We start from the raw sequence: 13,655 nt of genomic DNA on the forward strand, positions 1-13,655 counted from the left end.
GTCATCTGCTTCTAAAATTTAGTCTCAATGTATTTGGTTGTGTTCTTTTTGCTGCTGTCTGTGATGGTTCTGTCATGGTGGCACTGCATTCCCATTGGAATGGTGAAACTCTGACCAGTAACAATATTGTTACGCATACATGTGCACTAGGGTCAGCTGTCCACCTACTGCTGAAATGACAATGCGCAAAGTATTCTACCTTTCAGCATAGTACAATAGGTACCTCACTCTAGATTGCAATAATTGAATTGAGTGGCCAAAGATGCAAATGTGTTGTCATTTTGGCAACATCTACTGTCTGAAAAGTGAATTTCACATATGTCACTGTTGACAGTTGATTCTTACTTTATTGTGTAGGTGTATATTCTGTTTTTTCTTCTGCATAGTCCAGCGCAGAGCTAGATCGCCATTACAGCACGCACACAAACAAGAAAAATGCAAATGTTTTAAGTAAAAAGTATAATTTATTGTCAATATAAAAATATTTTGGTATACTTCATTTTTCTAACAGTGCCAGAGGCCGTCTATCCAGATTCTTTGATTTGACAAACCTGTAGGCATTAACAGCTGCCTGCCTTTGAAGCTCAAGTTGGCGAAGTTCTGCAGCAGGAAGTTTTTTCCTTTTCACAGTCAAATCCAGCTTAGCTGACGACAATGATGATGATGATGATTTTGTTGTTGTAGCATACTTGTTCTCCAGAAAAGTCTTCAATAACAGATCCTTTCTTCCAGGCTGTAGGCACATAATTTTTATGTGAGTTTATTGGTTCAAGGGATGTAATTGATAATCTACTGATGAAGTAATGCTGTACAGAGAGAAGTGGCTAACTTAAATTGATTAGCAATTGGGTCAATATAAACCAAAAATCATTAACCTGTAATGAAATAATGCAGGAAGAGACAATGCAACCTTTTGATTTTACTAATCACATTTTCCAATCTCAAAATTAATAAAAAGCAAATGCCACATGTATAAAAGGTCATCACATAAGAAAGGCTTGACATTTTGTCCGTAACTGTAGATGGTATTGATATTGTTGCTATGAAAAAGGAAACATTTGACTTGACAGTTCTGCTGTTGCAAGTTTTATATAAATACATACGTAATACATAAAGGGGAAACATAACCAATAATATCAAAAAGCACTTGACTGAGTTACCAAAAATTTTTGCACGACACACCAATGAACATACAGACAGAAACAGCTTATATATTTTTGTAAAACATGTAATATATAAATAGATATGTAATACATAAAGAGAAAGCATATTTTACACAAATCTCAAAAATTTCTTGACCGATTTACTTCCAATTCTTACATAATACTTTAATCAATATAGGCTATGTATTTTTGTAATTCCCTCAGGGAGTCACACCTAGTGATACATGACTGGCGACCACGGGGCCCCGAGCCGAGTCCTGGCATTGCTTCCACTTACTTATGCCAGGCTCCTCACTTTTATCTTTCCTACCTGGCTACCCTCGGCCAGCTCTTGTTCTTTTCCAACCCTGATGCTATTAGGTTTCGAGGGCTAGGGGTCTTTCATTTTCCAGCCTGTACTTCTCATGCAGCGTCTGACCCAGAGCGGGCGGCTGCAAAGAGCTCCTGTATCCCATGTTAGGGGCAGCCTCCAGAACTGCGGAAGGCAACGGAATACCACTGCAGATTATCTTCCCTGCATAATGCAGTCTCCATTTTATGCACAAAAAATGGCTTCCTCTCATGTTAAATCAGTGTCCGGAGGTAAAATAGTCCCCCACTCGGATCTCTGAGGGGGGCAGGGGGGCACAACTTGAAAGGAGGCAAAAAATCAAAATGAGAATTGGTACCTGGAATGTCAGAACTCTGCTACAAGCAGGAAAACTAGAAAACCTTAAAAGAGAGATGGAAAAGAATCATATGGACCTCGTAGGAGTTGCTGAGGTAAGATGGAATGGACATGGAGAGTTGCAGTCAGATGAATATGTATTCTACTATTCACGAGGAGAAGTAAAAGGAATTCATGGAGTAGGAATGATTATGACAAAGGAATTGGCTTAATGTGTGGAATATGTAGACTATGCAAATGACTGGGTTACTGGTGTAAAGCTGAAAGGAGCACAAAAAGATTTACTGATTGTCCAGGTGTATATGCCAACTTCAGAACATGATGACCAAATTGTAGAGGAAACGTACAATGTAATAGAGAGAATAATGGACGAAAATAAAAAATGCTGCAAAATAGTAATGGGAGACTGGAACGCCATTGTGGGAGAAGGGAAAGAGGGAAACATAGTAGGCAGTCATGGTCTTGGAAAGAGAAATGACAGAGGTGAATGGTTAATTGACTTCTGCAGGGAAAGGCAGCTGATAGCGGCAAACACATGGTTCAAGAACCACAAGAGGAGGCTCTACACTTGGAAATCACCAGGGGATAAATACAGAAACCAAATCGATTTTATACTGGTAGAAGAAAGATACAGGAATGGAATCAAGAAGGTGCACATATTAATAGTGACCACAACTTACTTATGGCAGAAATAGAAATAAGAATGAAAAAACTGAAGAAGGTGACCATGGTGAAGAAAGGGGATTTAGAGAAGATAAGATCCAACAAAGAACAAATTACAGAAATGCTGTCTCGGGAGTTTCTAAACACATTACGAGACAAAGAAGCACCTGATAATGCCAACGAGTACTGGAATATGATGAAAGAAGGAATCATTAAAGCAGGACAGCAAAATATAGGATATGTAAAAGGGAAAAAGTCAAAAAAACCATGGGTCGCACAAGAAATGATTTCCAAGATGGAGGAGAGAAGGAAATTGAAAAACAAGAACACTGAAGATGCAAGAAAGATATACCGAAGGTTAAATAATGAACTGCGAAGAGAAACAGAGCAGGCTAGGAAAAAATGGCTAAAAGAGGAATGTGATGAAACTGAAGAACTGAACAGTAAGGGAAGATACGACTTACTATGCAACAGAGTAAAGACTATGACATGGGAACAAAACAGAGCAGGAAGTGCTACTATGGAAATTTTGAGTAAAGATGAAGAGGTAGTGTACAAAGATCGTGACGATGTCCTCCAGAGATGGAAAGAATATATAAAAGAGCTATATGACGCAAATAGCAAACCAGAAACTCTGGAACTTGAATCACACAACAGTGTAAGTGATGATGAGAAAGGACCGACCATCGTAATGGAAGAAGTAAAGTCTGCCATAGCTGCAATGAAAAATGGCAAAGCGGTAGGTACAGATACAATACTGGAAGAAATACTAAAATGCTTGAACCACAATGGAATAAGAGAAATATTGAGGTTATGTAATAAAATATATGACAGTGGTGAATGGACTGAGGACTTTCTGACAACAGTAATGATTCCATTACCGAAAAAACAAGGAACCAAGAAATGCAGCGAGCACAGGACAATCAGCCTCATTTCACATGCAGCCAAAGTGATGTTAAGAATAATTAATAAAAGACTTGAAAAAGTAATGGAGGAGAATCTTGGCGAGGAGCAGTTTGGCTTTAGATGGAATACGGGCACCAGAGATGCAATAGCGCTCCTACGAATCTTGGGAGAAAGGTTTATTGAAAAAGGAAGAGACCTATATATGTGCTTCATCGATCTAGAAAAGGCATTTGACAGTGTGGTTTGGGACAAGATGGTGACTATAATGAGGGAAACTAGAGTGGACTGGAAAACCAAAAGACTTATAAAACTCATTATATCTTAATCAAAAAGTTTCAGTTAAAGTGAGAGGAGAAAGTACAGACTGGATCAGACTAGGAAAAGGAGTAAGACGAGGATGCTGTTTGTCACCTACTCTTTTCAACATCTACTTGGAAAATATGATTGACCAATGCTCATTAGATGAAAAACGAGTAGAAATTGGAGGAAGAAGAGTAGGGTGTTTGAGATTTGGTGATGACATGGTCCTTCTAGCTACAGGGGAAAAAGAATTACAGGATTTGGTGGACACCATTGCAACTAACGGGAAAAAAATGTGGAATGAAAATTAACACAAATAAAACAAAAGTATTGGCACTAAGAGGAAATAAGAAAATAAAAATTATGCTGAATGGAGAAGTACTAGAACAGGTGCAAAATTTTAAGTATCTTGGAAGCAGGATAGACACCGACTGGAAGTGCACCACAGAAATTAAAACAAGGATAGCAATGGCATAAGAGGCGTTTTATAAGAAAAGGAGAATCTTCTGCAGCGGTCTGGACAGAGAACTCAGAAAGAGACTCATAAAATGTCTTGTATGGAGTGTTCTTCTATAAGGCGCTGAAACGTGGACTATGAGGAAAAAAAGACAGAGAAAGGCTGGAGGCTTTTGAGATCTGGACATGGCGGAAGATGGAAAGAATAAGTTGGATGGACAGAGTAAAAAAAGGAAGAGGCACTGAGAAGAGTGGGAGAGAAAAGACAGTTACTAGATGTAATAAAGAGAAGAAAAAGAAATTGGATTGGGCATATATTAAGAAAGAATGACGGACTGATAAAAACAGTTTTAGAAGGTTATGTAGAAGGGAAAAGGAAGCGAGGAAGGAAGAGATTCCAGATACTGGATGACATGATGGACGGTACAACATACAGCAGCCTTACGAAGGAAGCAATGGATCGCAGAAAATGGAGAGGCAAAGGACCTGCTAATATAGCAGATAACTGATGATGATGATTTTTGTAATACATTGCATGTACAGTGGAAGCCAGCTATAACAGGACCTTGAAAATTATGTTGTTACATGCAACTGCTGTTGAGATAACAAATGGAAAAGAACAAATTTATTTAGCTTTTTTATGTCGAGTACACCACCAAACTTCTTTACTTAAGAGTGAAGTAGTCAGTCATTTACTCTGCTGTCTATGTGCCCTATACTTTTTAAATTATGTTCTATGTTCATTATTTCATTTTGAAATTTCACTGCTCCACCCCCTAGCTTCATAGAACATGTTCACAATTCTAAGTGAAGTGTAAAGTCTGTCTTTGCCTGCGCAACTATTAAATGTATTGAAAGTCATACAAGAACTTTCTGTGGTAATAAAATGTATCTTGTGTGTGGTTACTTATGAAAAATATTATAAAATTTGATTCACAAGTTTCTTACCATATATGACAAGTGTGAGAAGAGTTTTGTTGGCAAAATTAAATCCTGTTATGGAATGAAGAAAGTGGCTCAACGGCCAGCGGTAAGGAGCCAGACTACAAATATAAAGGTCTTGGGTTCAATCCCCAGTCAATTCTAGGATTTTTATGCCACATCTCACTTCTTTCCTCTCTGGAAAATCCAGGATGGAATTTAACAATATCAGAGAAGGAAAGTTTCTGCTCACCGCATACCGGAGATGCTGAGTTGCGATGCCTTTATCAGGATTAGACACACACACACACACACACACACACACACACACACACACACACACACACACAAATGGAACTTGCACACATGTCTGCAGTCTCAGACAACTGAAATCACACTGGGAACAACAGCACCAGTGCATGATGGGAGTGGCGACTGGGTGGGGGTAAGGAGGAGGCTGGGGTGGGGAGGGATAATATGGTGGGGGTGGCAGGAGAGAAGGCGAGGGAGGTGGGGGGGGGCAAGTAGTGGAAAGGAGGGAAGTAAAAGAAATTAAAAGACTAGGTGTGGCGGTGAAATGACAGCTGTGTAGTGCTGGAATGGGAACAGGGAGGGGGCCGGATGGGTGAGGTCAGTGGCTAACGAAGGTTGAGGCCAGGGGGGTTACGGGAATGTACGATTTATTGCAGGGAAAGTTCCCACCTGCACAATTCAGAAATGCTGGTGTTGGCATGAAGGATCTATATGGCACAGGCTGTGAGGCAGTCATTGAGATATCATGTTTGGCAGCATGTTCAGCAACAGGGTGGTCCACTTGTTTTTTGGCCATTGATGCGGACAGACAGCTTGTTGGTTGTCATGCCTACATAAAGGCTCCACCACAGTTGTTTTGAACTGCAAGGATTACCTGGCAGAAGGACTCTGTCAGCTGTCAGATACTTCCACCTACAAACCTTGCCACAGTGACCCCATTCAAGTAATCCAGCAGGATCTCCAGTCACAACTCAAATCCTTAGGCCCATCCCAGAACCTCTCCTCAGAGTCCACCTCTATACTTACCCCTACCACTCGCTGCACTCCCCCCTTCTACATGCTTCCTTAAGTCCATAAACCCATCCACCCAGGACGACCCATTGTGGCCAGTTTAACTGTGCCCCATTGAGACAATCTCTGCTTCTGTAGACCAACACCTTAAACCTATTACCCAGAACATATCCTCCTATATAAAAGATACTAACCATTTCCTCCACTGACTCTCCACAGTTCCTGTCCCTTTACCACACGGTGCCCTGGTCGTCACTATTGATGCCGCCTCCCGCTACACTAACATTCCTGATGCCCATGGCCATACTGCTATTGAACACTATCTTTCCAGATGCCCTATGGATTCCAAACCAACAACCTAAACCAACAACCTCCTTCCTAGACACCATCACCAACTATATCCTCACCGACAATTACTTCTCCTTTGAAGGCATTACCTACAAACAAATCCGGGGTACAGCTATGGGCACCTGCATGGCACAATCCTATGCCAACCTATTCATGGGCCATCTAGAGGAATCCTTCCTAAAAACCCATAATGCTAAACCCCTCACCTGGTTCAGATTCACTGATGACATCTTTGCTATCTGAATTGAAGGTGAGGACACCCTATCCACATTCCTCCAGAACCTCAACAACATCTCCCCCATTTGCTTCACCTGGTCCTACTCAACTCAACAAGCCATCTTCCTAGATGTTGAGCCTCAGAGATGACTACATCAGTACCTCCATCCACATCAAACCTATTAACCACCAGCAATACCTCCACTTCAACAGCTGCCACCCATTCCATACCAAGAAGACCCTTCTGCACAGCCTAGCCTCCATGGTTGTCGCATCTGCAGTGATGAGCAGTCCCTCTCAAATTATACTGGGGGTCTCACTGAAGCCTTCACTGACTGTAATTATCCTCCCAACCTTGCACAAAAACAAATCTCCCGTGCCTTATCTTTCCAGTCTCCCACCACCTCCCAAAGTCCCACACTCCGGCCACAGAGGAGCATTCCCCTTGTGACTCAGTACCATCCGGGACTGGAGCGACTGAATTTCATTCTCCACCAGGGTTTTGATTACCTCTCGTCGTGCCCTGAAATGAGAAATGTCCTGCCCACTATAGTTCCCACCCCTCCTACAATGGTATTCCACTGTCCACTGAACCTACACAATATACTCGTCCATTCTTACACAGCCCTGTTCCCAATCCCTTACCTCATGGCTCACACCTCTGTAATGGACGTAGATGCAAGACCTGTCCTACACATCCTTCTACCACCACCTACTCCAGTCTGGTCACTAACATCACCTATCCCATCAAAGGCAGGGCTACCTGTAAAACCAGTCACGTGATCTACAAGCTAAGCTGCAACCATTGTGCTGCATTCTATGTAGTCATGACAACTAACAAGCTGTCTATCCACATGAATGGCCACCGACAAACTGTGGCCAAAAAACAAGCGGACCACCCTGTTGCTGAACACGCTGCCAAACATGGTATCTCAATGACTGCTTCACAGCCTGTGCCATATGGATCCTTCCCGCCAACACCAGCTTTTCTGAATTCTGCGGGTGTAAACTTTCCCTGCAGTACATCCTACGTTCCCATAACCCTCCTGGCCTCAACCTTTGTTAGTCACTGTCCTCACCCATTCAGCCCCCTCCCTGTTCCCATTCCAGCACTACACAGCCGTCATTTCACCGTTACACCCAGTCTTTTCATTTCTTTTTATTTCCCTCATTTCTGCTACTTAACCCCCCCGCCCTCCCCACCTTCTCTCCTGCCCTCCATCTGAACTGCAGCACTTCATTGCCCGCCACCACCAACATACTATCCCTCCCCCTCCCAACCCCAGCCTCCTCCTTATCCCCACGCAGTTGCCACTCCTATCATGCATGGGTGCTGTCTGAGACTGCAGACGTGTATGCAAGTTGCGTTTGCATGAGAGTGTGTGTGTGTGTGTGTGTGTGTGTGTGTGTGCATGAATGTATGTGTGTCTATTGCTGACAATGGCCATAATGGCCAAAATCTATAATTGTGTGAATCTTCCTGTTGTGCCTATCATGACTCAGCATCTCCACTATATGGTGAATAGCAACTTCCCTTCTCTTATATTGTTACATTCTTTCATCTATGGCAATGTTTCTTGATATGAAAAATGCCGAGCTGCACTGTGGTTTGGAATCCACATTAAACTGGCTCAGGAAGTCAGTTCAAAGGTCAGTGGAAGGCAATTGCATAGACCTGCCAACAGGACCATGACTAGTAAAGCACTTTGGTGTTCAAAACAACCTTCAAACTGATGACTGCTTTACTTACAGAATAAAGTTGGCAGTTTACACAATACCAAGTATTTCCACAGTTAAAGGCATAAAAGAGACTGAAGAGCCTCCAGCTATAAAGCATGACTAACATCCTAACAGGAATTATTTATTTAATTATAAACATTTCATACTTGAGTGAAAGAAGTGCTACAAGAATAAAGTTTGAAGACTCTCTCTGGTTAACTGACTTTCTGCAAATGTACATGAATAGTGACACAATCATACATCAATTTAAGCAATTTTAACCATGGATAGAAGGTGAAAAGTCCCTGACATACAATTTTACCTATTTATTTTACAAACATACAGGTAATGTTTATAATCAATACAAAACTTTATATGAATCAAAAATTACTAATAACACATAGGCTGCAATGCGATGTGATCTCGGCAATGTTTTTGGAGCATAAATAGCATGTGAATAGCTGTACGTTTCCATAACTAAAAAAATTAAAAATGACCAAAAGACAGTTTTTAATGACAAGAAGACTTTCTCTCCAATTAGCCTAATTCCATGAGAGCCTACCAAGTACTTGTGACAACTGCTGAAGAGAAAAGATCACAAATATAGCTATGCAGAAAGACAATGGAAAAATACATTGATATTCTTCTTTAAAATTCTCCATTTCAGCAATACCAAGACTTTTATAAATGGAGGACACAGACAAGGATAGTACAGGTCATCATCTTTTATAAGGATCTTTCAAGTCAGGGATAACTATCTGAACTTAAACAATATATCCACCACATACAATATAATACTGTCGTGAACAGTCGAATGAACTGTAGGAGACTACAAAATAGAACGTTCTGCTTTGTCTTGTGCAGCAACTCATTACAACTCACCTTTGATTCCAGTGGATTGCTTTTGATTCCCTTTGGTGCTTTCAACTGTGGAGGTTCACTGACAACCTCTCCAAACTTCACATTGTCCTTAAACATGTCAAAATCTCTTTCCATATCACTGTTATTCAATTGTTTCCTCTCCAGTTTTTTTTGCCGCCTCCTAGCTGTTTTCGACAAACTGTCGCTGGCATTTGCACTATCATTGTTTTTCTTCTTTTTCTTTGCTGCATCAAACTCAAGAATAGGATCCTTTGGTTTCTTCACAACATTAACCACTTCACCTGTATCTGTATCTCTTATAACATTTACTCCAAATTTATCCTCAAACTGGGATTCTTTTATTACTTCCTGAAACAGATTATTGTAAATATACATATTTGCATTGATACTAACATACAATGAGAAAAGGCATTGCACTTTGTTCTGCTGTGTGTTTCTGAAATGTTACTAACTTTGTCTTTCTCAGTTACAGTTCACACTGCGATACATACAACCCAACAGCCACCCAAAGGCAACAATTTGCAGTCATGGTGATACTATGGAAGGCAGCTACAAGTGCAACAACATTTGGGTGTCTGTGGGGTTGCATGTACTTAAGACCACAAGCAGGTAAGTGGTTCCTTGCATCATTTTTTCTTATTGTTTACATCCTGCAATTTCTGTTACTCATAAATTGTACTGAAAATGTAACAAATCTACTCAACAAGCATTACACAAGAAAACACACAAAAGATGTGGAAACATGCATGCTTACAGAGGCAGTGGCTCTTTTTCCTGGCAGGTAGGTTGAGGGGAATGGAAGAAGGATGAAGGAAAAGGAATGTGAAATTTAGGAAATGGGAAGAGTATTGGAAAAGTCTCCCTGAAACTCAGGTCTGGAAAAACTTAATGAACAAGATGAGAGGAAAGACTGATTGTTGGTACCTGCATCAGATGATATCTGAAAATATGAGAACTTAAATGTGAAAGATTGCAGATTGCAAGACAACTTACTTAAAAAGCATCATTAAAGAATCAATAAGTGTGGAAAAATAATGTCTTACACATGGTAGACAAATGAGGGGGACAAGAAAACAAAATAAAAACAAGTGAAGACAAGACATAGTTGCTGAAAAGAAATGCTGAGACCACAAAAATAAATATAAATTGAAGCCAGGTCAGTGGCAAGAACCAATCACATGTTGTAAAGCCAGTTCCTACTGGCGAATTTCTGAAAACTGGAGTTGGGAGGAAAAGTCCAGATAGCATCTGTGATGAAACAAGCACCACAGTCACAAGCCATGTTGTAGACAATGCTCTGCAACATGATATTGTGTGCTGCCATTATATGCTCTCTGTCTATACCCATTCATCCTTACTGATAACTTGATTGTAGTAATAACAATATAGAAGGCTGAACAACTCATACACAATGTGTTATCATTTCACAGCTCGCTCTCACTTTGGTAATATATGTTCTGCCTGTTACAGGACAGGAGTAAGTGGTAGTACAAGGGTCTATCAGGCAAGTTTCACAGCATGGACTGTCACAAGGGTAGGGAAGAAGTGTAGAAGAAGCACTGGGTCTGACCAGGATATTTCGGAGATTGGGAGACGACAAATAGCTACCTAGGTGATGTGGGCAAAATATCAGGCAGAATAGGTCTAATTTCCAGGTATAATTTTAAGGAGTCGTAGCCCTATCAAAATGGCTGATTAATGCAGTCAGGATGATGACAATAATGACTAACAAGAAATGCATTCCTAAGTTGTTTTGTGAAGGAATCACCAATACTGGGATTTGATGTAAGGGCCTGGAAAATGTTCTTTTGAACTAAGCACATGGGATAATTATGTAGGCTGTCATGGAAACTACGGTGTTTTGGTGTAAACAGTCTGCATTTGAACAATCACAAGTAACGCAACAACCATTTCCTAGATCATCTGAAATACGTACTCCACCCCCCACCCCCAATTCCCATCACACACCTTGCTTTCATCACTGATGCCACAATCCTCTATATCAACAATTCCCCATGTACGTGTTCTGCCAACTGCTGAACATTATCTCAAACAGCACCCAGATGATTCCCTACATATGCCTGCCCACCTTAATCAACTTTATACTTACCAATAACTATTTTACCTTTAAGGGGCAGACATACAATGTACAGAACAGGGATATCGCCATAGGATCCAAGATGGCTTCTTCCTATGCCCGCGTGCTTGGAGGGGCTTTCCAAAGATTCTTAAAACTTCAATCCTTTGTTTGGTTTACACGCATTGATGACATTAACTGCCATATGGATTCATGGTGAGACTGGCCTACTGAAATTTTTGGAATCTCTAAATACATACTCCCAAACAAATTTCACATGGTCCTATTCCACATCTCAAGCCACTTTCCTTGATGACCAATGGTCAGCTACACACTTCTGATAACATTTAACCTACAAGCAAACAGCAGTACTGGCATTTTCACAGTTGCCATCCTTTCCATGTCCAACAGCATTGGCATTCGACGCAAGTACATTTCTTCGGATGCATACTCTTTACAATTATACACCACCATTCTCAACTCGGCCTACTATACATAATTGTCCCACCAGTCTAGTTCAAAACCACATTTCCCAGACTGCCACATCCAATAATGATACTGATGATCCTTAAAAAAAAAAAAAAAAGTTAGGAGTACACTCCTTCCTTGTTACCTGTTCTTCAATATATTTATCAATTATTTCAACAGCACTATGTTTTCCTAAGTCATGTCCAGAAATGAGGTGCATACTGTTTGATATTTCTCCCAACCCACCTAGACTAGCTATTTATCAACCCCAATCTCTGGAATATACTAGTCACCAAGGCATCACAAGAAACGTGCTCACAGAGCAAGCTGTGAGCAGGATGGCGTGAGCGTGGAAAATGATACCCAAACTATTGGCACACGGCGGAGAATGGGGAGTCAAATGGACAGTCCGGTGAGAAGAACAACAGCCGCTGTCACATGTTCGTCAATCAATTTAAATGTGTGGCCAGTTGCATGTAACAAATATTATTGCTACAAATGAAACAAACAAATAAAGATGCACACTTGACACAGTATCTTATTAACATATACTTTTACATTTTTCTTAATTTACTTTGTCAGTTGTTATAGAAAAATGACACAATTAAAGTTTAAGATTCTTGGTTCTCTTGCATTTTTTCCCTTAACCAGATAATTCTATTTTTGCATAGTAGACGCCGCATGCAATTTGTGATCAGACAGCGAGTTTCCCAGGTGTGTCTTCTTACTTTTCACTGCAGGGGACAATTGTTCAAAAGCATACATAGAACCGAACATTTATTATTATTGTAGCCACCTGTTTGCGGAAATGAGGAAATTTATCCTGAGGGATATGTCTATAGAATTTCAAGATGTTTTTCTTGTATTGATATTTGACTTTTTATTTTCTTTTACACTGCAGGTCAATAATTTCTAGTTTTAGTTCAGGACAAGTCTCTTCAATATTTGCTAAATATGGAGAGGAGAACAAATCAAAACTAGTTTCTAATGCCATCAGATATCAGATCTTGAACACTTTCCTCAAATTCTTTCTCCAGGGATACTAAAATATGTGAACACCATTCAAAGTTTTTGTCAACAATAGCATCTTGCACGGATGACAATTTAGGAAAATGGGTGGGATTTCCTTTTACCAGCTGCCATTTTTGCACCCATCGCTTTGTGTAAAAAGGAAAGATTCCTTGTATATGCACTGAGGTGTGAAGACACTGGCAGTGTTCTGCAACACCAACTCGCCAATGCTACTATTAGATGGCACCGTGGTCAAAACTGACCACCCCCACGAGTAAAAGCATGAGCTGGTGTGGGTGCTCATGCTCAAAATATGAGTTGTTAAGCCCTGCTCTACACACATTTCCCTACTTCTTGCCTCCTAATCCTGTGATCAGCCCCACACTTGCCCAATGCATCCTCCTGCCACCATTCCTGTAACTGACGGGACACATACTCTAAGGTAGAGCCCACTACACACACTTTCTATTTCACAAACATACATACTAGTATTTTCTTCTTCTCTACATCTCTCCCTCTCCTTTCCCCCTTCCCCCACACAGCCTCATGACTCCACACTTAGCAGCCCTATCCTCTCCTCATCATGTCCCTAATCAATCGCACAGCAGCTTCCCCTTCCCATTCCAGGCCATGCCACCTCCTTAACCCACTATCCATCCTGGATTGCTGCTCCCCCTCAGACTCAAGTGCAGCCCACAATAGGGCCTAAGCGATTATGGACAGTATTCATGTCTGTGTGTGTGTGTGTGTGTGGGGGGGGGGGGGGGGGAAGGGGGGGGGGAGGGGGGGGGGCTGCACCTGTACACATTTGTTT

General features: G+C 41.0%; 1 protein-coding gene across 1 annotated transcript in view; it reads right to left on the reverse strand.

Moving 5' to 3' along the window:
• Positions 1-444: 444 nt before the first annotated feature.
• LOC124595369 (coiled-coil domain-containing protein 137) overlaps positions 445-13,655 on the reverse strand; it is a 29,208-nt gene continuing 15,997 nt past the window's right edge. The window contains exons 3-4 of the mRNA XM_047134087.1: positions 9,286-9,633; positions 445-733 (exon numbers count right to left, since the gene is read on the reverse strand). Of these exons, the coding sequence (XP_046990043.1) occupies positions 497-733; positions 9,286-9,633 (585 nt within the window). The 3' untranslated portion in view covers positions 445-496. The remainder of the gene's footprint in view (positions 734-9,285; positions 9,634-13,655) is intronic.

Source organism: Schistocerca americana, chromosome 2 (genome assembly GCF_021461395.2).
Source record: "Schistocerca americana isolate TAMUIC-IGC-003095 chromosome 2, iqSchAmer2.1, whole genome shotgun sequence".
Classification (NCBI taxonomy): Eukaryota; Metazoa; Arthropoda; class Insecta; order Orthoptera; family Acrididae; genus Schistocerca; species Schistocerca americana.